The following is a 21,335-nucleotide window of genomic DNA, read 5'->3' as shown; positions in this document are numbered from 1 at the left end:
TACCCTCGCTCTCTAGTCCACTTCGATAGAAAGAAAAAAAAGATAATGCAAACGAATGCTCCCTTCGCGGAAAAAAAGATCGTAGTCCCGGAAATATCCCTGCTAATATATCTTGGCACTTAATTAAAGCAAAAAAATCGGACGATTAAAATCGAAAAATAAAAATTAAGACTGAAAAAGATATGCATCAGCCGCGAATCGAACGCGGGGCCCATCGATGGCAACGATGGATTTTACCACTAAACCACTGATGCTTAGGGATTTTCTACCTCATACCATAGCTCTAAATTATTGGTCTTATATAGCATGTCTATTGAATAACCGAATCTATTAGATATCATCGGGTCTACTTTTATCCTCCCGTATCCAACAGCCCACATTTAGGAATTGAAGATTGACAGAATGAATTCTACCTAATAATACATTTGTCCAACTGCGATTCTTTAATTATAATGCCATCCATCATACCCTCCCAGCCAAACCAACTCAAGGCCCACGCAAGCATTGCCAACCCACCAGTCCATATGATGGGTTTTACGTTTGACTTCAATAGCTGGGAAACCACTTTCTTTGCGTATTCATCGGCCTCCATAGTAGCCGCGGTCTTCACCACTATACGGCTTTCAATATATTCCTTTGCTGGTAAGTAGAGGCTATTTTCCGGTAGCTTCGTCGGTGGAGCGTTATTAAACAGCTCGCTCTTGATGCTACCTGTCTTAACGGTCACAACGCGCACCCCAAATGGCGCCAGTTCCGTCCGGATACTAGCACCGAGCACCTCAATCGCTGCTTTCGACGCATTATAAATGCTAAAGAAGGGTGGTCGTATCTCAGTATTAATGCTTCCAATATTTGCGACGAGTGCATCCCCATGCTTTTTCGCAGCAGCCAGCAACAGCGGTAAAAATGCTTGTGTTACGGAAATCACGCCTAATACATTGACCTCGAGTACCTTGCGCGCGGCAGCGACATCGGTATCGGTGAATGGCATGTTATGCATAATGCCAGCGTTATTGATGAGGATATCCAGCGAACCATGGGTCAATTTTGAGACGTGCGCCATTGCCTGGTCTATAGATTCTCGCGAAGTGACGTCCAGGATAACTGTCTCAATGCCGCGCTCCCGCATGTGTGTCAGTAGCGATTCCGAGAGTCCCGTCGCAATTACTCTATGGCCTCTCAAATGAAACTCCATCGCGAGGGCGGACCCTATGCCGCCTGGGCCGCAGCCTGTGATTAGGACAGTTTTTAGAGGCATTCGGTTTCTTTTTTTGATGATTCTTGTAGAATGATAATTGAATTTACAGGATAGTAACAAGTTTGGTTTCGCACAGAATTCAGGACATACAAACCTCGTAAATATAAAAGATCTCCGCGCCGCAATTAGTCCCATGATACCGAGCGCCGACTACACCAAATCCAATTAAAGCAAACAGTTCAAGATGAACTAAACTCATTAAGTATCCAACTAGGCAAATCTAGGAAGCACCCTAGCTAAATGTGAGGGAGTTTGGAGTAAGTTTATGTTGGAGGTTGTGTCAAGCAAGCTTAACTTTTGTTCGGTCCAACATTTCCCAATTGCGATCTATTATCCCCGTATATATAATAATCCTCCCTGCTTTCATGTAAGGAAATTCAATCTAATATGAGGACTGTTCATGGGAAGTGCAGCTCAATTACGAGGTCCGCGGCGCCGTAACGCCACCAATTGACGAAAATGGTTTATTCGAGAGAAATGAGATATCTTGCAGCTTGTGAACCCTTCGTACGGACCCAGGTCTACGTTTTTTCTAGCCGCCTCTATGTGGAGTTACCAACGCGACCCATGCATCTGTCTCTTTAAATCAACAAACGTAGGATATGTGTACTATTAGGAATAAAAATGTTCACCGAACGAAATAGGTTTCAAATTCCGAACATATGTACTATACGCCATCTAAATTATACTATCAACAACGTTATGTATTGAAAGTTACACAAGTCTTTACTCTCAGGGGGAATTAATCCAAAATATGACAACCAAATAGCCTTCACGGTCTGATTCTCGCCACGACCGGAAAGCCAGAGTTTGAACACCCCGAAACTTTTTCAGATAAAATAATAATAAATTGTAAATTATTCACCATGATGAAGACTATAGAACGTGTCTCGCCGCCATACACATTTTTCTGTATTAGTGTTTGTCTTACTAACGCTATGAACACGCTGTACCGCCCCCTGTGTTGAAGAAATTACTGATTTCAGCCTAGACATAGCCACAAATTTGTGATATCACTTAGAACCAACACTTCAGAGGTTCCACTGATAGGTAGTTCCTGTACTATACATTTTACTGGCTACAAATTCAGGTGTTGTTGTTATAACTACTAACCCGCTCCGCTGAAATCAGGAGTCAGATGTACGTTTTAGGCAATAAGTTGACAATTCAGCCAATAGGAGTTGGGGAGCTGGAGATAACGTCTAATTCCGTCTGGTACCACTGCTGCTTCTATTAACCCGTCCTGCAGTCATCCGAACTGCACTCGGTTACTGCAGTTTCGACCGGTGACTTCAACGGAGATATTTACTTAACTCAAGTTGAATGTTAGATAAAAGATGGCTATTCTCTATGATTTTAACAGTCTTTACTTGAACAAGACACTTTTAACCATTCAACTTCATTGATTCATTTTTTCTATTCTGTTACTACCGAAAATTCGGTTACAACATAGACTACGATGTCGTCGGAGACTCCCCAGAAGAAACAGTTAATATGGCTGATCACGGGCTGTTCATCTGAAAAAGGCTTCGGCCTAGCATTGAGTCGTCTTGCACAAGCAAACGGTCATCACGTTATCGCATCATCCCGCGACCCTAGCCGCACCCCAGAACTTGTTGAAGAGATTACTAGCAAAGGAGGAGAATGGGTGAAACTCGACTTGGATGACCCGGATTGTGGCAAAGTCATCGAGGACATTGAAGCGCGAGGAACTGCAATTGACGTCCTGGTCAACATTGCCGGTTTTGGCCTTACATACCCGGCCGACTCTTGCAGCGAAGAAGATGCCCGCCGGTTGATGGAGACTAACTACTTTGGCCCGTATCGCTTAATACGCGCTGCAGTGCCCCACATGCGAAAAAGACGCTCTGGTATTGTCGTGACTTTTAGCAGCGGCGCCGGCCTTGAAGCAAATCACACGTTGGGGGCTTATGGTGCTTCTAAGGCAGCTCTGGATGGTGAGTGGCTCTTAATTTTTTGTTATTTGTTACTCGGAGCTAACTTCGAGAAGGTGTAACACGAGTACTTCATAAGGAAATGCAGGCGTTCAATGTCCGAGTCTTGTTGGTTTATCTTGGCACTTTCAACACAGCCATGTCCCAGGCCACGGCAAAAAAACCGCGGCCAATTGATCCTGACTACGACGGAACTACCACAAAGCAGATCTATGATATCCTTAGTACTGGCAATTATACCTCTCTCGGAGACTACCACAAAGCGACTCGGGCCATTTACGAAGTAATTGTTGGCGAGGGTGTCGGAAAAGGCCGTGAGGGAGAGATGATTCTTCCTCTGGGTATAGATATGGCAGCGAGATGTGACGAAGTAAATGAGCGCCTTGCTCATGCGATGGAGGTATTCGGAGATATCTGTAACAATGTCAAGGCAGAGGATGCTCCACCTGAATTTAATAGGTCCGCGTTTACGCGTGGCTAAGCTTTGGGGGAAGTTTGGAATAGTCTTGTTCAATAGAACATTGTGTCATGTGTATTCGTTTGTGCTTTAAAGAGAGGGCATGCTTTCAACGGACCGGGAGGTAGATGCGTAAAACATTCGTGCAGGCGTATGCTGTAACTTCAAGAAGAAAAAAAAAGAGAAAGAAAAGGAATAGGAAAAATGAGAAGAGGAAAAAGAAGTTGGGTACGTATAGATTTGGGGGAGGCAGACAATCGTTTAATTACTTCCTGTTAGGGTTAGTCAAGTTTTACGCCAGCATATATGCGGTGCGCGCTCTAGTGTGGCCTGGCCTTAGGGATCTTTCAGGGCTTGTGTAGTAAACCAGAATTTCAAATTTTTAGCAAGTCGGCAGTGAAGGATTGGCATTCAATTTATATGTACTTACCGTACGATGGCTTAGTAAACGACCTACAAGTATTGAACGCCCAGACTTATTTAATTATATAATATTACTGTATCTTATCGGATTCATTGCACGGTATGATGAATGAGGCATCTGCCGTCCAACACCAACTAGCTCGATGTGACGTCAAGTCCGGCGCGTCCCGTAAGACCCCTCCGGGTAATTTAAGGGACGTATGTTCATCGTTAAGTTTTAATCGCGAGAATCCCCAAATCTTCAAATTTCCTTTTCAGACGACGGGAATGGTTCTGTAATAGCTCATTCACGCTACGTTAGGGTCAGACGATGGCCACCTCTTCGACTCAAGAGCCGGTGAACGGCCAAAGGTTAAAGAAGCTACATTTCGTAATTGTATGTAGAATACCAAATCTCGATATGACGTCTTCCGCTAACCATCTTACAGGTTGGGGGCTCTCTTGGTGGTCTTGCTACCGGATTGGCATTGAAAGCTCTAGGACATGACACAACAATACTTGAGCGCAACCCAGTTCCGCTGCTGCAGGATCAAGGGGCTGGAATAGTGGCAGGAGGCGACACCCTTGAGCTTTTGAAACGATATATCCGATCCGACCGACCATTTGCTGTGAGATCAGATCGAAGACAATACCTTGATAAAGATGGTAACGTCGTGCATAAGGAAGAAATGGAGCAGAATATGACATCTTGGGATTTGACTTATAACCTTATGCGCGCTAATTATGACGGTGTCGAGAGTCCATATTGCACTGTCCCGGATCCTATTCCAGAACATGGGAAAGCGACGCACTTCCACGACCGCCAAGTTACGAGTTTCGAAGAGGAAGGGGATGGAATACGCGTCCACTGGAAAACGAGCACAGGGGAAGAAGGAAGCACGTTTGGTGACATTCTTATCGGAGCCGATGGACCCAGCTCGACAGTGCGAAAGATTTTAGAACCGGGCGTCGAGCGAAAATACGTGGGCTATTGCGCTTTAAGAGGAACTCTTATCGAAAGCGAAGCTAGCGAGGCTGCGAAGGAGGCGTTCAGTCACAGATTTACGTTCTTTCACTGTCCAGGCATACAAATTCTTGCCTACCTCATACCAGGCAAGGATGGCACAGTTGAAAAGGGAAAAAGACTTATCAATTTTGTCTATTATACTAATTTCCCAGAAGGATCTGCCGAGCTGGAGGAGATATTGACAGATAGGGACGGAAGACGCAGGCAGATAACCGTACCACCGGGCGCTATCAACCCAGATGCTTGGGAGAAGCAAAGGAAGCTTGCCCGTGAACGACTTCCACCACAATTCGCCGAGATCGTTTGCGGGACCAATAAACCATTCGTGCAAGCAGTAACCGATGTATTAACCCCGAATAACGAGTACCTGAACGGAAAGGTTGTACTCATTGGCGACGCTCTTGCTGGATTCCGACCCCATACCGTCGCTTCGACTTCCCAGGCTGCATTCGACGCTATGATCTATGCAGAGTATATTGCTGGAAATATCACTAGAGATGAATGGAAGAAACAGACAATAGGTTTCGCAAGATACATATCCAAGAGAGGTGTAAATATGGGGGAACGGAGTCAGCACCAATCTCTTCCATTAAGTGATCATATACACGATCGCAACGTCGCATCAACGCCACGAGAGTTGGAAGTCTATCCAGAATGGGCAACGGTTATATAAATGCATCTTCAATTTGGATTACGTATATGAAGTTACTGTGGATTTATTATTAAATGCATTATTCTTTCGACTTTTACAATTTTCACGCAGCAATCATACGGACGAAATCGTAATTCTATTACAACACTTTCATACTAGTGCGAAAACCGCTTACACACTATGATGTGCATATTGAAGGTACATAAACTCTTCTATTAATGGTATACCCAACGCCTCTGTTAATAATTGCCATCATCCTTATACTCGAAGTTCAGCTCTTGGATAGAAGTATCTGCCATATTTACTGGTTTTGCGCAGCTATCTACCACTTGACAGTCGGCTCTCCTTGTGATGGATCCGTCGGACCTATGCGGGAACAGGTCTCGTAGTCACCCATGCGAAATTGTCCCCAAGCATTACGTTCCGCGGGATCGCATTTTTCCCAAAGTAATTTGAAGTTGGCGGTCAGAGCTGGGTTGATGGGTCGACCGAAGACACCCGCTCCTGTTTTCGAGTAACCCTCCTTCGTCAAATACGCTTGGAACTGGAACTGGACTTGCATCTTGTCGTCGTAGGAGTATTCTTGTCCGGTAAAGCACGGCGACCAAAGCAAGTTGTCATTCCGAATGTTAACACTGAATTCCTTGTCATAGACCCCGGTTAGGCCAAAATCAACAATCTTCTCAGGGACATCCATCTAGCGAACGAGATTAGTACTGTGGTCGAAGTCATAGGCACATATCGAGTGCAATTATTCTCACCAGATACGACCCAGACGCATTCTTAATCGTCGGTTCATTGATCGGGTCATTATTCTTAAGATGTTCCCATTGAAAATAAGCGTTGGCTGCAAAACTATGCAATCGTGCACCACCGCTTAGCTTCGCATGTCCGGTATACGTGACATCTGATAAAGCGAAACGCCATCCTAATGGAAATGCTCCGAGTTCAATAGACATAACACATATCGCAGCTTCGGAATCGTATGGGTCGGTCGGGGTGACACTAGCGCGCATGTCGGCGAAATCAACCCTCAAACTATCGGGCTTTAGCGCCAGATTTAGACTCGTAGCGGAGAAGCAACCCGCTGAATTAGCTCCACGGATCCCGAGGATCGTCGGGACCGTCTCGGGGGCGGATTGCGCCAGCGCGATGCCGGGCGCAGCCAAGTAAGGGAGAATCGACGTCAATTTCATGGTGTTTTAGTGCATGGGGAGTTGAGTTATCGTGAGTACAAGCACCTAGTTGCACACTAGTGCGCCGTGGAGTCGTGGGCTGGCTCGTGGAAGACACATGTCAGAATGGTGTAGAATTCGAATAACGGTGCTGAATGTACGTCTACGGATGTCATGCACGTAATAGCTGGGCATCCGATCTTACTAGGCTGTAACCGGATAATCGTAAACAGAGAATAGGAGTGGATTGGATAATGACCGGTAGAATAGAAATAGACAGAAATGATAGTATAAATATGCCTCCGATATGCCTTCATATCATGTGCTAGCAGCTCCGGGTAAAATCAGCTAAGTCACCTACGACTACGTGATAAAATAGATAGATGCCCAAATCTTCTACATCCTTACATAAGTCACAGTTTAAATACACGGTGATTCTAGGTAAATTAATGTTTTATTCTACCTACAAGGACCATTGTCTAACTAAGACGTCTAAGTATTATTGTCTAGATAAGACACTACTTTTCGTAAATCCACTCACAAATTGTTTGTGATCAACGCCTACCAGATGTGCTACGAGATATCAATCTATTCGAAGCTCAGATGAAGATTTGACCATTGAATGTGGTGTGACCCGTTGGCGGAGGCGGTGTAGCCTCCTCAAGTAATTTCACAATCTCAAGTAAGCCGGCCAAACCTTGAGAGCTTCACGAACTATGGCTTTCGCCCTGTCTAGATGGCCATGCCTGGCTGCTCAATGGAGGGCAGTGTACTCCTCTCGAATAAACTTTCGTGCGAATATTTGAGTAGTCTCATCCGTAGGCCTGACAAGTTCAAGCCAGTCTTCAAAACTTACCTGAAGGAAGTCGGGTCCTTGAGAGAGGAAGGTTGAGTACTCCAAAATTCGCATTCTACGTATGCGGCAGCGATAAAGGGGCCCTTCTAGAATCTCGAAATACCTACGACAGGTCAGTAAGAGTCGGGAGAGATTAAGCGACCGTTCTCCAGTCTCATTGGAAATGCGGAATATGATGTCGTCTGAAAAATGAGAATGTGACTAATTTCTATATCTAACCATCACGATCATCCGTTGTAAGGCTATATCTATATGTGGGATCACGACTACCTGAGCTACCAGGGGTGCGTAGGGGCCGTCTCTCTACCTCTGTGGTATATGGATACCTAGGTATAGAAGTAGAGGGCGAAATCGAATGCTCTATATGTTCGAGGGGAATGAATGTCGTCGCTAACGGGATAACGGCCTTTAAAGGCACTCTATTATCTGAAAGAATATGTATACTTCCCCAAAAGACTTGTGATGCCTAAGTCACCTACCTACCTGGGTATACGGGTGTGTATCAATTGTGCTGTGTGTCTCTATAATTACAGCGGGTTATCCGCCTACCCAGTACCTAAGGTTGGTGCCTAAAAATATGGCGAGCGGGGTATTCGCCTATAAAGTAGGCACCTCCCTAAATTGCGGCGTTGGGATTGGGGTACTGTAGCGTGTTATACCCCGCAGTTAGGGACCAATTGCGCGGCAAACTGTACCAGGTAGGTAATTTGATTGATTATCTCAAGCAAGAACCACGCTTCGCTCGACTTCGTGTCTTAACCTTATTGCAACATTTTCGGATCGCAATAATAGTGAAGGGTTCATAATAATTAAGTGCCCTGCTATTTTACCACCCATTGCTATTCTAAATTTCTACCTCCTAAGAGTTATGATCGCCTGGCGGGGTTCAGCTTTAGGAATCGAAATTACCATCGTTCCTGCTTTTTGAGATAATTACCTGCCTGGTAAAAGCGAGGGTACACCCGCGCAACAGCTACCCTCCAGTACCCAGTCGCCATTTCTCGAAGGTATTAGAAGGTGCACGGCATTACCACCTAGCAGCCTAGGTAGGCGGGGCAGGTACCATTGTCTGGTGAAACAACCCCAGGAAACCACAACCTCCTAAGCATCTTACCTAGGTAACAACTATTTCTCCCACCCTAGAATCTCTCGCAACGCCCTCCAAACTTACATACCTAAACTACACACCACGCATACCTATAGGTAGGTAGATATCCAACCTCACAGGTGGCTTTCAAAGGAGATTTTTAATAGCATGTATACATTCGAAATATTTGTTGTTAGAAATTCTGGATTGACCGCTTTGCGCACATACGAGGTAAGCCACACGATCATCCTACTACTTAACTTTACATCGCTAATCATCTTAGGTCTTTATGTATCTCGAGTACAAATTAATATATTCGCCTTCAATCACTTGTATTGGTTTTGACTTTCCAATATTATTTCAACTAACATATAGGTCTATTCAAATATTCCTGGATCATGAGCCAGACTGGTCTTCCTCCACCATGAGGTTAAACTGGATTGTCCTAGGCATGACATAAAACTGCTAGGTCCCGGGGCCGAGGTATCGTCGAGATGTGGTCTCCGATATTAACTAACTAATCGACTATTCAGTCACGTAAGTAATTCATCCTACCTACCTCGCCTTTTTCTTCTCCCATTCTTTCTTTTATTTCTGTATTTCGCATTATTGAATGGATAACTAACATCGTTGATTTTAGAACGAATAAAATAAGAAAACACTTGTACACATTGCTAACCGTTACCTCCACCCTTCAATTACTCCCCAATTCACAATAGCACTACTACAACAACTACTACTACCACTACTTGGACCCTTTATACCCTCTACCTTTCTCATTTCTCCCTCCCCACAACTTAGGATTGCGTAAAGCATCCACAAAGAAGACCGGCGCATTATCAGACTTCGACTAGGCAAATTCACCGCACTTTCTCCGAATAGGAAAGCCGGTCGTCAAAACGGCCCTTCTGTCTACTGGTCATAGAAGTTCGGGTCAAAATCACGCGCTGAAATGCAAGGTTGTGCCGGCAATGGTCGCGGGTATAAAAAGGTCTTAGGATTGGCTCCCGCGCGGTTTGAGTAACATCGTTTCGTCCCCAGCCCTAGCTCTGCTGCGATGGCACGGCTCGCTGACCACCCCCGACTCCAAGACCATCCAGTAAAAAATTATCTAAAGGACATATTTTTCCGATAAGGACGCATCATGTATGGTCAGATACGTGGATCGAGGTCTGTGGCGAAACGACAACCTGGTAACGCCCGGACTAGAGACTACAAAGTCATAAGAATCGGCCGGCAACTTGATTACTACGTCGCACTCGGTGGCCTATAAATCGCCGGTAATGATCCACTCGCGGCCAGCTTCCGCATGCTCTATAAAATGAGGCTGCCTTGGCATGTCACGTCGACTTTATAATCCATGCCCAACATCAAAGCACGCACAGCTTACCTAGTTGCGATTAACGTCCCCTGCGCTTGTATAAAGATATGATCATCCCACTCACTCTATAGGCTCGTTAGGTCTTTCTTCAGCCTAACCTGGTGTCAAATCGGCACAATGCGTATCTCCTCACTCGCTGCCTCTTTCTTAGGCACGGTTCCTACCCAGGTTACCGCTATGTTCTACTATCCAAATCCGTCAACCTCTGCCCTTGAGCATATCCTCGTAGACAACTGGGGTGCCTATGCTTCGAATTTCTCGTCGGCCATTACACCATGCGACAATTATGTTACGGAAGTTGGTGAACCCGCCATCAATTCACATCGGACGACATCGGCGCAATGGATTCGTGTGGCATTCCACGATTTCGCAACGGCAGACGTGTTGAAAGGGACCGGAGGTATAGACGCGAGTATTGGATTCGAGACTGCCCGCGATGAAAATAAGGGTTCCGCCTTCAACGACAGCTTCACGTTCTGGCAGCCCTTCGTTAACGAGTTCGTTTCTAGTAAGCTAACATTACCTATCCTGGTGCGGTACTCATTGAATTCGTGTGAATGGGTATACTGAACAGGGTCTCTCATGAAGTGGCCGACCTGGTCGCCGTTGGAACAGTGATGTCGGTACATCTCTGCGGAGGAAAATACATACCCTATCAGCCTGGGAGAATAGACGCGGAGGCAGCTGATCCGGCTGTCGGTGTGCCAGAGCCAGGCACTAGCATTGAGGAGACGCTCGCGCAGTTCAAGCAAACCGGTTTCAACCAATCGGATGCTATCGCCTTGACAGCTTGCGGCCACACAATTGGTTCAGTAAGTAGAATCTTCATAGCGAATGCCCTTGAAAGCGAACACTGACTAACATTACTTAGACGCATAGCGGTGGTTTCCCCGAAGTAGTCGAGCCGAACAACACTACCCCTAACAACACCAACGGTGGGGTCGATTTTGACAGCAGCCGAGCAGTGTTTGATCAAGCAGTAGTTCACGAATACATCGACAACACGGGAGCACGTGGTGGAGCGTTGGTGACCAGTTTTAACGAAAGTAGCAGATCAGATCTTCGGCTCTATGAGAGTGACGGTAACAAGACAATGCTAGAGCTATACGCGCAGGGAGACACATTCCAAGATACCTGCGTCGGCGTATTGCAGCGTATGCTTCATACCGTTCCTTCAGCTGTGCAACTCCAACCTGCGATTACACCAGCCCTTATCAAGCCAATTAATGTGACTTGGGATGTCACAAACGGCAATCAATTAGTTCTTTCTGGAAGAATCAGGGTACGTCACTTCCTCATCCGAAACCCGCTATGGTGCGTGACTAAAATCCGATTAGATGTTATATGCTGGCGAAGTATCAAAGGACCCGGTCTCAATTACTTTTTCGAATGGTTACACAGAGACATTGACCCCCGAGGAAGAGTTGGGCATTTCGGCATTCAAACTAGCAGGCAGTCAAATCAATGCCACATCCGGATATTTCCCTTTCTCTGTATCGAGCGCCAGCGTATCGGGGGCATCTTCTTTCACCGTCACAGCAAAAGGCTTCGAAGCTCAAAACTTCCAAATCCAAGATGCAGCATTCGTTGTTCCAAATCTAACACGAGTTGCCGATGGCGCCGCTTCCATTACGGTCGCGGCAAGGACAAACCGAACCGATTTAGATCCATCACAGCTATCCATCAAGATTACGACACCGGTATTGCAGCCACTTACGCTCGCGCCTAAGATTGTGCGGACAGATGTGTCCCTCGAGAAAGGAGAGAGTCCACTAAGCGATATAAGTTACTTGACTGGGTCTGCTGCTATTGGAGGAGATCCTACCGGGGCCATAAGCGTGACATTACTTTCCGGCGAAGATGTCATCGATACCCTACTGCTTGACGTTGGAGTTGCGGGCTGGTAAAACTTGTCAACATCTTAAGTAGTGCGTTAGGATCGATATATCTTCTTACCATGTTGCGGTGCGGGTCCCGGTTCGCGGCACAGCCTATGGCGATCGTTCGGAAGTTAGAGTCGTTGTTACAATACGGGATACCCTTCTATGGCTGCGAGAGCAATACTCTTTATAGTAAGGCCAACCGTCGCCCAATGGTCGTTTTAGGTCCATTCTAGTGCGAACTTCAACGCCTTCCCTAGAAAGCATTCATAGTTGCGCGTAGTCAGAAGATAATGAATATTTTATAACCATCGAATATGACTCGCCGTGAAAAATGCCTGCGGAAATAGCAAGCCTGTTAGAGCTCACGATAGCAGACCGCCAAGTCATCTCGAAGAAGCAGCTTCCTAATGTGTCTGCAAGGGCGGTGAGTGGATGCGACACAGCTGATTCAAAAAGAACACAATTGGCTAGGCATCTATGCAACGAGTTCCTTGCTGCATTAGGATATGCCGGCCGCATTTTGGGCTCGTCTTGTAGATTGAATATGTATGAGTTTGTTGGCTTCGGAGTGAACTTGCTGGTGGTGGTTGGTAGTTAGCGCTGACGATATCTTCTAGCCCCGACCTACCGCTCGAATTATATTTATACCCCTTCTAGGCGCGCCTTTCCTCTCAAACCTCAAAAAAATTATTATTGTTGATGATTACTGAACACGGCCTGTTAACGACGATGGACGACGATGGACCGGGCGCCCTAGTACGCGACACTCATGGAGTCGCTCTTCCGTCAAGATATGAAATACGGCTGATAACGCCCGACCTTGCCAACAAAATACTAGCACTGATTTATTTTAACAATTTTTTCGAGTCGTCCGTCTGGAGTGGCATATATGAAGGGCAACTAGTGAAGAAGGCATTGGAGACATATCATGCCAGCAAGGCTTTCTACCAAATGCCGGAGTTGGTGCCTAACAATGGCCTCTCGTACTGCATATGGGATAAGGAATTCGTCTTCAAGAAGCCGGAGTCTGCTGCGGTCGGAGGCGCTTGTTACTGGGATGACTTCGACTTGAATGATCCGGATCTCGAGGTCAATGGGAAACAGAAATTACTCGATGCGTTGGATTTCCCGATCGTTAGTTTCGGGTTGTCGATTGATAAATTCGCGCCTGGTGATATGAGGGAATGGGAGGCGTTGATGAAAGTCTTACCTTTAAATAAGGGTCTTAAGGATTATTATGCAGCTCATGATCCACGCCCTAAAGGCTCGTGGGAGCCGACGGCAACGGGCCAGGTTATTGACCGGGTCGGTACGGGTACGAGGGAGGCTTACCAAGGCCAAGGGATTATGAAGGCGTTGGCGAAGTTTATCATGCTTGAGATGAAGGCTAGGGGATATCGCGCGATTCAAATCAGTTGTGGTGATGCACGGGTTCATCATGTTTGGACTAATCCTCCGCCACCGTTTCGTAGCTCGACTCTGGTATCGCTTCCGATGTGGTTCTATGAGATTGAGGAGGATGGTAAGAAAATTCGGCCTTATGAGAAGTCGAAGGTTGCGAATTTTTATCATGTCTTCACGGAGTTGTTAGATTAGACGCTTAGGTGTGAGGCGTTTATGGTGGGGATATAGGTGTGTAATTAATAACGAAGTTGTTCTTAGTGCTAAGGTAGTCACTACAAGCAATGAATATGTGAATAGGGCCAGCATCGCATCGTTTTCTTTTCTCTCTCTCCTCTTCCTTTTTCTCCCCTTTTCTTTCTCTTCTTTTTTTCTCCCTTTGAAACGACTGTGTTGGTTGTACTCTAACGAAATGAAATCAACAAGAAATCAGGACTCATACAGGTGTTCTACAAAGAATAGGAAGGTTGTATATGATTAACTTGCAATAGTGTGATGACTAATGAACAAACAGAGAAAGTATGTTGTCACAAGAATCGTTTCGTCGTGACATTGTGTAAGACTCAGATCACCGGTATTAGAAATAAAGAGTTGAAAAAGGATAAGTCCATCCAAATGCGTCCAACATCTGTAGCTAATATTTAAGCGTATAAAGCTTGTACTACGTCGCATCAGGGCAAGCTATTGAAGCCACAGCTAAGCTAAATAATTTAGTGTGCTTTTTGCTCCGGGACATTAGATGAAGTGTATCAAAGCTATCAAAGCTACGCTATGTACACATACACATATGTTGGGAATGTGTAAGATTTTATTGTCCTAGTCTTAATATATCACATATCACATATCATACAGGAAAGTCAACACCAAATAACAACTTAGCCGCTTACCACCATTCATTATTGGTGAATGTTGGGGGTTATCCGCGTAAGACGAACAGCTGAATCATGCCTACCATGATGGATACATCCAGTGCAGATACTTAGATAGGTACTAGCCCCCACACATCATAAATACACCTATGCAAATACATTTGTTCAACTTGACAAGTATCAAGTATGAGGCTCGTATGATGTATATAATTAAGTCAACGCATAATCTGACATCTGCGTCAAAAATAGACATGAATGGGGGTAGAATCAAATGTTTGGGAGTTGTAAGCTGTAAACTATGATGATTGTAGAGGTCTAGGCGTCTAAGCCGCTATGGTTGGCCCTAAATCAACCTTACTTGGTGGGGTAGGTACCGAGGTACCTCATGTATTTGAGGCAATTGGGGCTGAATTGTGGCTAGTGACCAACTAGTTCCTGGTTCTGAAAGGCAAAAAATTTCCAGGGCTCTGGGAAACAACCTTAGCAAGCATGACTCGCTTCCTTAATATTTTTCTTCTTCTTTCACCTCTCGTCCCTTTCTTTCTTTCTAGCCCATCCCCAAGCATCCGCTTCCTCACGGTCACGTCCACCCACCGCCTTTCGTCAATTCTCTCACTCTGGGTGACCCCGTAAAATTCCCTTCAATTCTTCTTGCCGTGTTTATTATCCTCAATTTGGTTCTGCGCCCCCGCCTGCGCATTCTGCATTGCCATCCGCTTGGCCCTCTTTTTTTTCCCCGACAAATATCTGGTAGTCAGCAACGGCCAGCCAAAGAAAAAATAGACGAGCCGACAGAAAAGATAGCCGAATAGACCATTAAGATCACCAGAATTACCGCGGCGCAACATAAATTATTCTCGCCCAGTCGATTGTGACCCTCTTGCGAGCTCTTCTACAACCGTCCTGTGTAGAAAGCTAAACTACTGGATACAAGTTTACCGAAAAATCAATATCGCACCACTAGTATCCTTTAGCGATTTCAAGATTCCAAGAATACCTGATCGTCTTCAAAGCTTCGACTAGGCCGACTGAGGAATATTTTTGATAAATCTACTCAGTTACCTTGTAAGCCCTCCGCTATCGAGCTTCGGGTGAGAATCTTACATACGAACGACAAGAACAATACTTCAATCAAATCATATTGCAATTTTCTTCTGTGACTTTGACTAGTCATGGCGAGCCCATTGCAGTTTGCTTACCGAACCCAGAAGGTTATCGGTGTCACCGACGCCGCGCCTGTCTACGAGCCTCTCCCTGGATTCGTTAAACCCGAAGGGAATTTACGGTGCTGTGTTTACTCGCCCTGCGGTCGATACCTCGCCTGGGCGTCCAGCGATCGTGTCTGTATTGTCGACGCATCCGTTGGCCATGTTTTAACTAACATAGCCATCGCTAATGTATTCGAAGTCGCTTTTTCCCCTAAGGGATCATTTCTGAGCACCTGGGAGCGACCGGCAAAGGACGAGGCTGGCGATGCAACAAAGAACTTCAAGATCTGGCGAACGGTCGAAAACCTCCCCGAAGGAGTTGAGAAGCAACCCATAGGACGGTTTGTTCAGAAGTCCCAGACAGGTTGGAATCTTCAGTACACCTTCGATGAGAAGTTTTGCGCTCGTCTTGTTACCAACGAGGTACAATTCTACAATAGTGATGATCTAAGCACTGTTTGGAATAAGCTCCGAGTCGAAGGCGTGATCGATTTTGCAATCGCGCCCGGTCAGAGCCACAACGTTGCAGTTTTTGTACCTGAACGAAAGGTTAGTTTATTAGCTGATCATTGCCTGATTAAAAATGAAAACTAACATTTTTCTTATAGGGCCAACCTGCTGCCGTCAAGGTCTACAACGTCCCACAGTTTACGACCCCGATTTCCCAGAAGACTTTTTTCAAGGGCGATAAGGTTCAGCTCAAGTGGAACAGCTTGGGAACTAGCTTAATTGTGCTGGCACAAACAGAAGTTGATAAGACGAATAAGAGTTACTATGGCGAAACCACCCTCTATCTCCTTAGCGCCAATGGTTCTCTTGATGCCCGCATCACCTTAGACAAAGATGGACCGATCCACGACGTTGCTTGGTCACCGAACGGCAAAGAATTTGGTGTTATTTATGGTTATATGCCAGCCAAGACTACCATTTTCAGTCACCGTGCGACCGCAACTCATTCTTTTCCTATTGCTCCGCGAAACACCATCATCTTTTCACCAACTGGCCGCTTTGCATTAGTTGCAGGGTTTGGTAACTTGGCTGGTCAGATTGATGTTTATGACTTGGAGAAGGATTATCGCAAGGTTTGCACTATCGAAAGTGGCAACCCCAGCGTGTGTCAGTGGAGTCCTGACAGTCGGTATATCATGACTGCTACTACGTCCCCTCGCCTTCGCGTCGATAACGGCGTGAAGCTTTGGCATGTTGGTGGAGGGATTATGTACCATGAAGACATGGTGGAGCTCTATAACGTAACTTGGAGGCCGGTTCCCCTTGAGGATCTCCCTCGTGGCGATCCTCTACATCCTGTCCCTACTCCACATGCTTCGGCCGTTGCTTATCTGGGAACGGTTAAGACCCCATCGAAGCCTGTCGGTGCTTATCGTCCTCCAGGAGCTCGAGGAATGTCTACGCCACTTCATTTCAGGCGTGAAGATGAAGGTGGCGCTGCCCATGTTATGAGCAACGGCACCCAGAATGTGGGACCTAATGGGTTTGGGAGATCACGTCGCCAAATTCCGGGTGCTGAATTTCTCGAATCCGGTTCGCGCACTGTGCCTGGCGCCGGTCCAGCTGACGGATCTGGTGCTAACGGCGATGAGAACTTGTCGAAGGCAGCGTTGAAGAACAAAAAGAAGAGGAACAATAAGAAGGCCAAGGATGGCGAGGGAAGTGGTGCTAATAGCTTGGCTCCCCCGACTCAGGATAGAGGTCCTGGCTCTGGAAATGAGGGACGCAGCCCCGAGCGACGTGGATACCAGTATAACCAGCAGAGACACAACCGGAGCCGCTCGCGACACAACTTCCAAGGGGGTAACAACCCCGGACGTAACCGCAGCAACACCCACCAGAACGGCCAGAACGGTCATGGAGCTCCCGCTGCGCCGCAGATTCAGACATCCCAGGCACCCACACCCGATTCGTTGCTTTCCCCCGGCAGCCAGAATCCCGCGTCCAAGAAGCTGCGCAGCTTGCAGAAAAAGATTCGCGCAATCGAAGATCTCGAGATGCGACATGCCGGCGGCGAGAAGCTAGAAGATACGCAGATGAAGAAGATTGCGACCAAGGCCACGGTTGTCAAGGAGTTGGAGGCATTAGAGAAGGAGGCCCATTGATTACATCCGGAGCGGACAGGCTGGAAAGTTCATTAGCCAGGCCCTTATACGCCAGGATCGTTTTTGGTTAGTCCAATGGAGGGGATGCCCAGCGATGGGGGGCTTGGACTAGGAGGTGCTGGTATGTGTGGCTTTGTTGTCACTGGCGTTCAGGGGAAGAAAAGGCTACTTCGTTAGCCACTTTACTCAACTCCCGGAGAGGGGAGAGGGGGCTGATTGTGCATCCGCTCGCGTTTTGCGGGGCGGAGCGATAGATGATATAGCATGAAAAAGAATATAGTGCCGTTGCGCCTTCGACGTTGTCTATTTATATTAAGGCCTGGATTAACTACGTGAGCACCTCTTAGATCACCAATGGTGAGTCAGTGTTGTAATGGATGAGTTGTAGCCCTCTCATAACCTACCTCACCCTGATTCCACAATGATTCTCGACCACGTTATACAGGAGTTTCTTCTCCAAGCCGGTGACATGATACCCGACTACTTTGCGCTAACAATAGTCATTCAACTACTAAAGGCTCAAATACGATACTTGGTATTTCCTCGCTACGCAGAGGCGTCTTGAAGCATGCACTTATATGTACACCAATAGTTTCTTGAATATCTAATCCCCTATGTCTGTCTCACTCCCCCTCGCGACTTAACTCCGCCAAGAAAATAACAAACTCCATCTCCGCGCCCTCATCCTCGACAAACGCCCCTCGGAACCAAGCCGCTACATCGGATAACCGACACATACATACGGGTATGCGTTCTTCGCCTTTACCCCAATACGGTATCCCGATACCGCGTTGTTTCCAGCGTTCTAGGGCGGGGTCGTTATCGCAGAGGGTGAAGAGGTCGATGGGGTCGTCTTCTTTTTCTTTGTCTTTTTCTCTATCAGCCTCGGTTTGGGGATTCGTGGAGGCGGCGCAGGGGCTGATGTTAGTAGTGGTAGAAGTGTTGGCGTTGTTTTGTTTGTTCTTGGCGGCTAGTTGTGGACAACATGGTGATGCATTCGCTTTATGTTCCGCTTCTTCGGCGGCGCGCCGACAGTTTGCGCAACTGCGGGTGTAGCGTGCGTAGGAACATGCTACGACGGCGCTCATTAGGACGCCTGGGGTTAGGAGAGGGTTTAGGCGGAGACGTGCGCGGGATTTGAGGATTGATATTGGATCGGCGGTGGTATCCGGACGCATGGATTCGATGGCGAAGATTCGGCAGATTTTGGCTGCGTTCCAGAGAGCTGTACGTGGGGCGCCAGATTTGATCCATGTTTGGAGGTGGGCTTGGGGTTTGCGCGTTGGGATTGCGGCGCCGGGACGGGATTTGTAGTAATGTCCTCTTGCGCGCAGGACGTTTAAAGGTGCGTTTAGTTTTAGGGTGGATACGTGCATGAGGGTGAAGGTTAGTGGTGCGAGTTGGTGTTCGCCGTATTCTACTGGTAGGCAACCAGTGAAATACCGTTCTTGCGCATCGCAGCCTTGTTTGCGCTTATCCCAGCGCGCTAGGTGCGGGTGTGCGAATTGGACGAATTGGAGGGGGTCGATGTCTTTAACGAGTTCGTCGGACATGGAGGAATGCGCTTCTCGTGCTGCTTCCCAGACGTGGGTTTGTGTTGCGCAGGCGTTTAGGTGGTGGTCGATGTCTGTGAGGAAGTAGGGTAGGGTGTTGACACGGGTGGGGTCGAGAGAGTCGCGCATGAAGAATGAGAAGAGCGCTTTCTCGCGGCCTGCGGGCTCATTCCATTGGAGTTTGCGACGTTCTTCTTCGGTGGCGGCGGCCCAGAGTTGTTCAGACTTCGGGAGGGGGATGCAGAGTTCCTGATAACGCAGAGAAGGCGGATGATCCAGGAGCACGGAGAGGTAAGCATCAACGCGAAGGACAGAAAATGCAAGCCTACAGAAGTGCCGGGATGTTAGAGGGAGTCAGGTCATACGGGGAAATGGCGTACGCAATACCTGTTTAATTGCTCTTGTACACGCCACGCAATGAACGGGCATGTAAATTCATTGACATCGCCTGTCTTATCTCTGCATGTGTATTGACCATTAAAAACACCAAGATACCGACATGTTGAAATGAGCAATCCGGTAAGATTTAATGCTTTTGCTACCATTCCCTCCGAAGTCTAGGAGCATTGACGTTAGTTGTGCCCCATGGGCTACCCTAATTGGAGGCCTCCGGGTAGACATACTAGAGTGCATGTTGCATATACAACATATAATAAGACGGCCTGCAGGAAATACAATCTCGGATGGAGGTCCTAGCCGGCTGGTATTAGTCATGTTGAAACGAAATACTAAGTAGGATCGATCTTCCACACCATTCGGATCCGATTGACTTCGTCAAAAACTAACGGCGCAAGTTTCTGATGTTCAGGTCCATTCTCGAGCCAACTCGCTAATATGAGAATGGTGGCCGTCAAGATTGTCGGGCATTTATCGATATCAAATGTAGGTTCGTGTAAGATAGGCCAATATGGATGAATCACGGTGAGGAACGTTTGGATTAACCTCTTAGTAGTTGGCGAATCTCTGTCAAGGCTGGCCTCTAAAGTAACCAATCCAGGAGGCATGGGTGACGCGGAATTGGTCTGTGGTCGCGACCCAAGAACCGACGCGGATTGAGGGGATATTTGCGAGTTGCTCGATGTATCGTAGGTTATAGGTTCGACTATATGGGCACCTATACTCGATACTGGTGTAGTAAAGCTGACTGGTTCCGTAATGTCCTGCATTGGTTGGTCACCACTCAAGTCACTCGGGATGGTTGGGTATAGAGGCGTGACTTGAAACTGTCGTGAGTTCCAGGAATCCACAGTAGGAGAAAGCCACGGGGCTTGACCGGAGCTACCAGGTAGCATGGCGGTCATCTGCCCAGCATTGGCTTCATGATTATTGGCATTATTGCCTGTCCCAATCCAACGACACTCGGTCCAACTCGCTACACAAGCCCCGCATGGTGAGTTACCATCACAATGTGTATTGCGCTGACCACAAGGTAGACATATTCGTATGCTAAAAGTTGAATCATTATTAAATGTGTATATGTGATGCTGGGTTACAGACAGACACTTACCTTCGACCGTCTGACCGATTATCCGACGTCTGAGAAATTTCAGGATTATGTTGCTTTACATGCCTCTTAAATACATCACTAGGAAGCAAGTACATATTAGCAACACGGCACTATTTCGTGTAACATCTAAGTGACGCACGTACCTTCGTGCGTAGCGCCGCCCACATATTTGGCACTTATACTGATGTTCGGGATTGTGAACAAGAGCATGTCTGTTTAAATGCTCTTTTCGGGAAAATCTTTTACCGCAGCCAGGAAACACACATTCCCAACTCCTTGTTGATGAAGACATATCGAGACATTCCCCTTGTAATCATTACCACTTACCCCAGCAAACGATGTGGACGTAATCGACCCCTCAACGGGTACCGAGAAAGTGACAAACTAATTTAGCCTCCTCACAGAATGGGAAATCAAGGGATGACCTATGAGATCTCGCTAGTAAGGGCATTTCGTAAGTATTGAGATGGGATGATCAGGTTAGATTGAAGAAAGTGGAAGTGGGATAAGTTGTTGTCTCGGGATGTCGAGGTTAAGTGCGGTAAGCCAG

At 46.9% G+C, this 21,335-nt stretch overlaps 8 protein-coding genes and 1 non-coding gene across 9 annotated transcripts; 5 read left to right on the top strand and 4 right to left on the bottom strand.

The window, feature by feature from the left end:
• Window positions 1-183: 183 nt before the first annotated feature.
• F4822DRAFT_t103 lies at window positions 184-254 on the bottom strand. The gene has a single exon. It is a non-coding gene; the product is annotated as a tRNA-Gly (tRNA).
• Window positions 255-396: 142 nt separating this feature from the next.
• Window positions 397-1,319, bottom strand: F4822DRAFT_412935 (putative short-chain dehydrogenase/reductase). The gene has a single exon (XM_051458999.1). It carries the CDS (start codon window positions 1,256-1,258, stop codon window positions 410-412), a length of 849 nt encoding a protein of 282 aa, XP_051311166.1. The 5' UTR covers window positions 1,259-1,319; the 3' UTR covers window positions 397-409.
• Window positions 1,320-2,561: 1,242 nt separating this feature from the next.
• On the top strand, window positions 2,562-3,392 carry F4822DRAFT_412934 (uncharacterized protein; the record flags this gene model as incomplete). The annotated part of the gene is made up of 2 exons (XM_051458998.1): window positions 2,562-3,216; window positions 3,270-3,392. Coding segments are annotated over exons 1-2 (620 nt in total), but the record flags the coding sequence as incomplete, so codon positions are not given.
• Window positions 3,393-4,049: 657 nt separating this feature from the next.
• F4822DRAFT_343161 (FAD/NAD(P)-binding domain-containing protein) lies at window positions 4,050-5,871 on the top strand. The gene is made up of 2 exons (XM_051455835.1): window positions 4,050-4,469; window positions 4,522-5,871. Exons 1-2 carry the CDS (start codon window positions 4,404-4,406, stop codon window positions 5,770-5,772), a joined length of 1,317 nt encoding a protein of 438 aa, XP_051311164.1. The 5' UTR covers window positions 4,050-4,403; the 3' UTR covers window positions 5,773-5,871.
• Window positions 5,872-5,915: 44 nt separating this feature from the next.
• On the bottom strand, window positions 5,916-7,056 carry F4822DRAFT_412931 (uncharacterized protein). The gene is made up of 2 exons (XM_051458997.1): window positions 6,513-7,056; window positions 5,916-6,448 (listed from the first exon to the last, which is right to left on the bottom strand). Exons 1-2 carry the CDS (start codon window positions 6,945-6,947, stop codon window positions 6,074-6,076), a joined length of 810 nt encoding a protein of 269 aa, XP_051311163.1. The 5' UTR covers window positions 6,948-7,056; the 3' UTR covers window positions 5,916-6,073.
• A 2,664-nt stretch (window positions 7,057-9,720) lies between these two features.
• On the top strand, window positions 9,721-12,199 carry F4822DRAFT_343090 (heme peroxidase). The gene is made up of 4 exons (XM_051455834.1): window positions 9,721-10,758; window positions 10,839-11,062; window positions 11,122-11,532; window positions 11,588-12,199. Exons 1-4 carry the CDS (start codon window positions 10,368-10,370, stop codon window positions 12,155-12,157), a joined length of 1,596 nt encoding a protein of 531 aa, XP_051311162.1. The 5' UTR covers window positions 9,721-10,367; the 3' UTR covers window positions 12,158-12,199.
• Window positions 12,200-12,218: 19 nt separating this feature from the next.
• Window positions 12,219-14,136, top strand: F4822DRAFT_412921 (uncharacterized protein). The gene is made up of 3 exons (XM_051458996.1): window positions 12,219-12,241; window positions 12,315-13,707; window positions 13,977-14,136. Exons 2-3 carry the CDS (start codon window positions 12,833-12,835, stop codon window positions 14,023-14,025), a joined length of 924 nt encoding a protein of 307 aa, XP_051311161.1. The 5' UTR covers window positions 12,219-12,241; window positions 12,315-12,832; the 3' UTR covers window positions 14,026-14,136.
• Window positions 14,137-15,575: 1,439 nt separating this feature from the next.
• F4822DRAFT_445354 (translation initiation factor eIF-2A) lies at window positions 15,576-18,088 on the top strand (the record flags this gene model as incomplete). The annotated part of the gene is made up of 2 exons (XM_051463367.1): window positions 15,576-16,160; window positions 16,220-18,088. 2 exons carry the CDS (start codon window positions 15,576-15,578, stop codon window positions 17,723-17,725), a joined length of 2,091 nt encoding a protein of 696 aa, XP_051311160.1. The 3' UTR covers window positions 17,726-18,088.
• On the bottom strand, window positions 17,952-21,311 carry F4822DRAFT_412917 (uncharacterized protein). Its single transcript, XM_051458995.1, has 6 exons — window positions 20,929-21,311; window positions 20,786-20,863; window positions 20,031-20,724; window positions 19,902-19,970; window positions 19,666-19,835; window positions 17,952-19,603 (listed from the first exon to the last, which is right to left on the bottom strand). The coding sequence occupies exons 1-6, from the start codon at window positions 21,075-21,077 to the stop codon at window positions 18,349-18,351; spliced, it is 2,415 nt and encodes an 804-aa protein (XP_051311159.1). The 5' UTR covers window positions 21,078-21,311; the 3' UTR covers window positions 17,952-18,348.
• Window positions 21,312-21,335: the final 24 nt, after the last annotated feature.

Source organism: Hypoxylon trugodes (assembly GCF_022578975.1).
Source record: "Hypoxylon trugodes strain CBS 135444 unplaced genomic scaffold F4822scaffold_8, whole genome shotgun sequence".
In the NCBI taxonomy this organism is placed as follows: domain Eukaryota; kingdom Fungi; phylum Ascomycota; class Sordariomycetes; order Xylariales; family Hypoxylaceae; genus Hypoxylon; species Hypoxylon trugodes.
This window is presented reverse-complemented; position numbering and strand designations above follow the sequence as displayed.

Coding starts and splice junctions, on each gene's coding strand:
- F4822DRAFT_412935 (XM_051458999.1), bottom strand. CDS start 1,258: ATGCCTCTAAAAACTGTCCTAATCACAGGCTGCGGCCCAGGCGGCATA.
- F4822DRAFT_343161 (XM_051455835.1), top strand. CDS start 4,404: ATGGCCACCTCTTCGACTCAAGAGCCGGTGAACGGCCAAAGGTTAAAG. Junction 4,470..4,521: donor AGAAGCTACATTTCGTAATT/GTATGTAGAATA, acceptor ACCATCTTACAG/GTTGGGGGCTCTCTTGGTGG.
- F4822DRAFT_412931 (XM_051458997.1), bottom strand. CDS start 6,947: ATGAAATTGACGTCGATTCTCCCTTACTTGGCTGCGCCCGGCATCGCG. Junction 6,449..6,512: donor ATGCGTCTGGGTCGTATCTG/GTGAGAATAATT, acceptor CTCGTTCGCTAG/ATGGATGTCCCTGAGAAGAT.
- F4822DRAFT_343090 (XM_051455834.1), top strand. CDS start 10,368: ATGCGTATCTCCTCACTCGCTGCCTCTTTCTTAGGCACGGTTCCTACC. Junction 10,759..10,838: donor CGTTAACGAGTTCGTTTCTA/GTAAGCTAACAT, acceptor TCTCTCATGAAG/TGGCCGACCTGGTCGCCGTT. Junction 11,063..11,121: donor GCGGCCACACAATTGGTTCA/GTAAGTAGAATC, acceptor AACATTACTTAG/ACGCATAGCGGTGGTTTCCC.
- F4822DRAFT_412921 (XM_051458996.1), top strand. CDS start 12,833: ATGATTACTGAACACGGCCTGTTAACGACGATGGACGACGATGGACCG. Junction 13,708..13,976: donor GTTGCGAATTTTTATCATGT/CTTCACGGAGTT, acceptor CAGGACTCATAC/AGGTGTTCTACAAAGAATAG.
- F4822DRAFT_412917 (XM_051458995.1), bottom strand. CDS start 21,077: ATGTCTTCATCAACAAGGAGTTGGGAATGTGTGTTTCCTGGCTGCGGT. Junction 20,864..20,928: donor GGGCGGCGCTACGCACGAAG/GTACGTGCGTCA, acceptor CTTGCTTCCTAG/TGATGTATTTAAGAGGCATG. Junction 19,604..19,665: donor GTACAAGAGCAATTAAACAG/GTATTGCGTACG, acceptor GCACTTCTGTAG/GCTTGCATTTTCTGTCCTTC.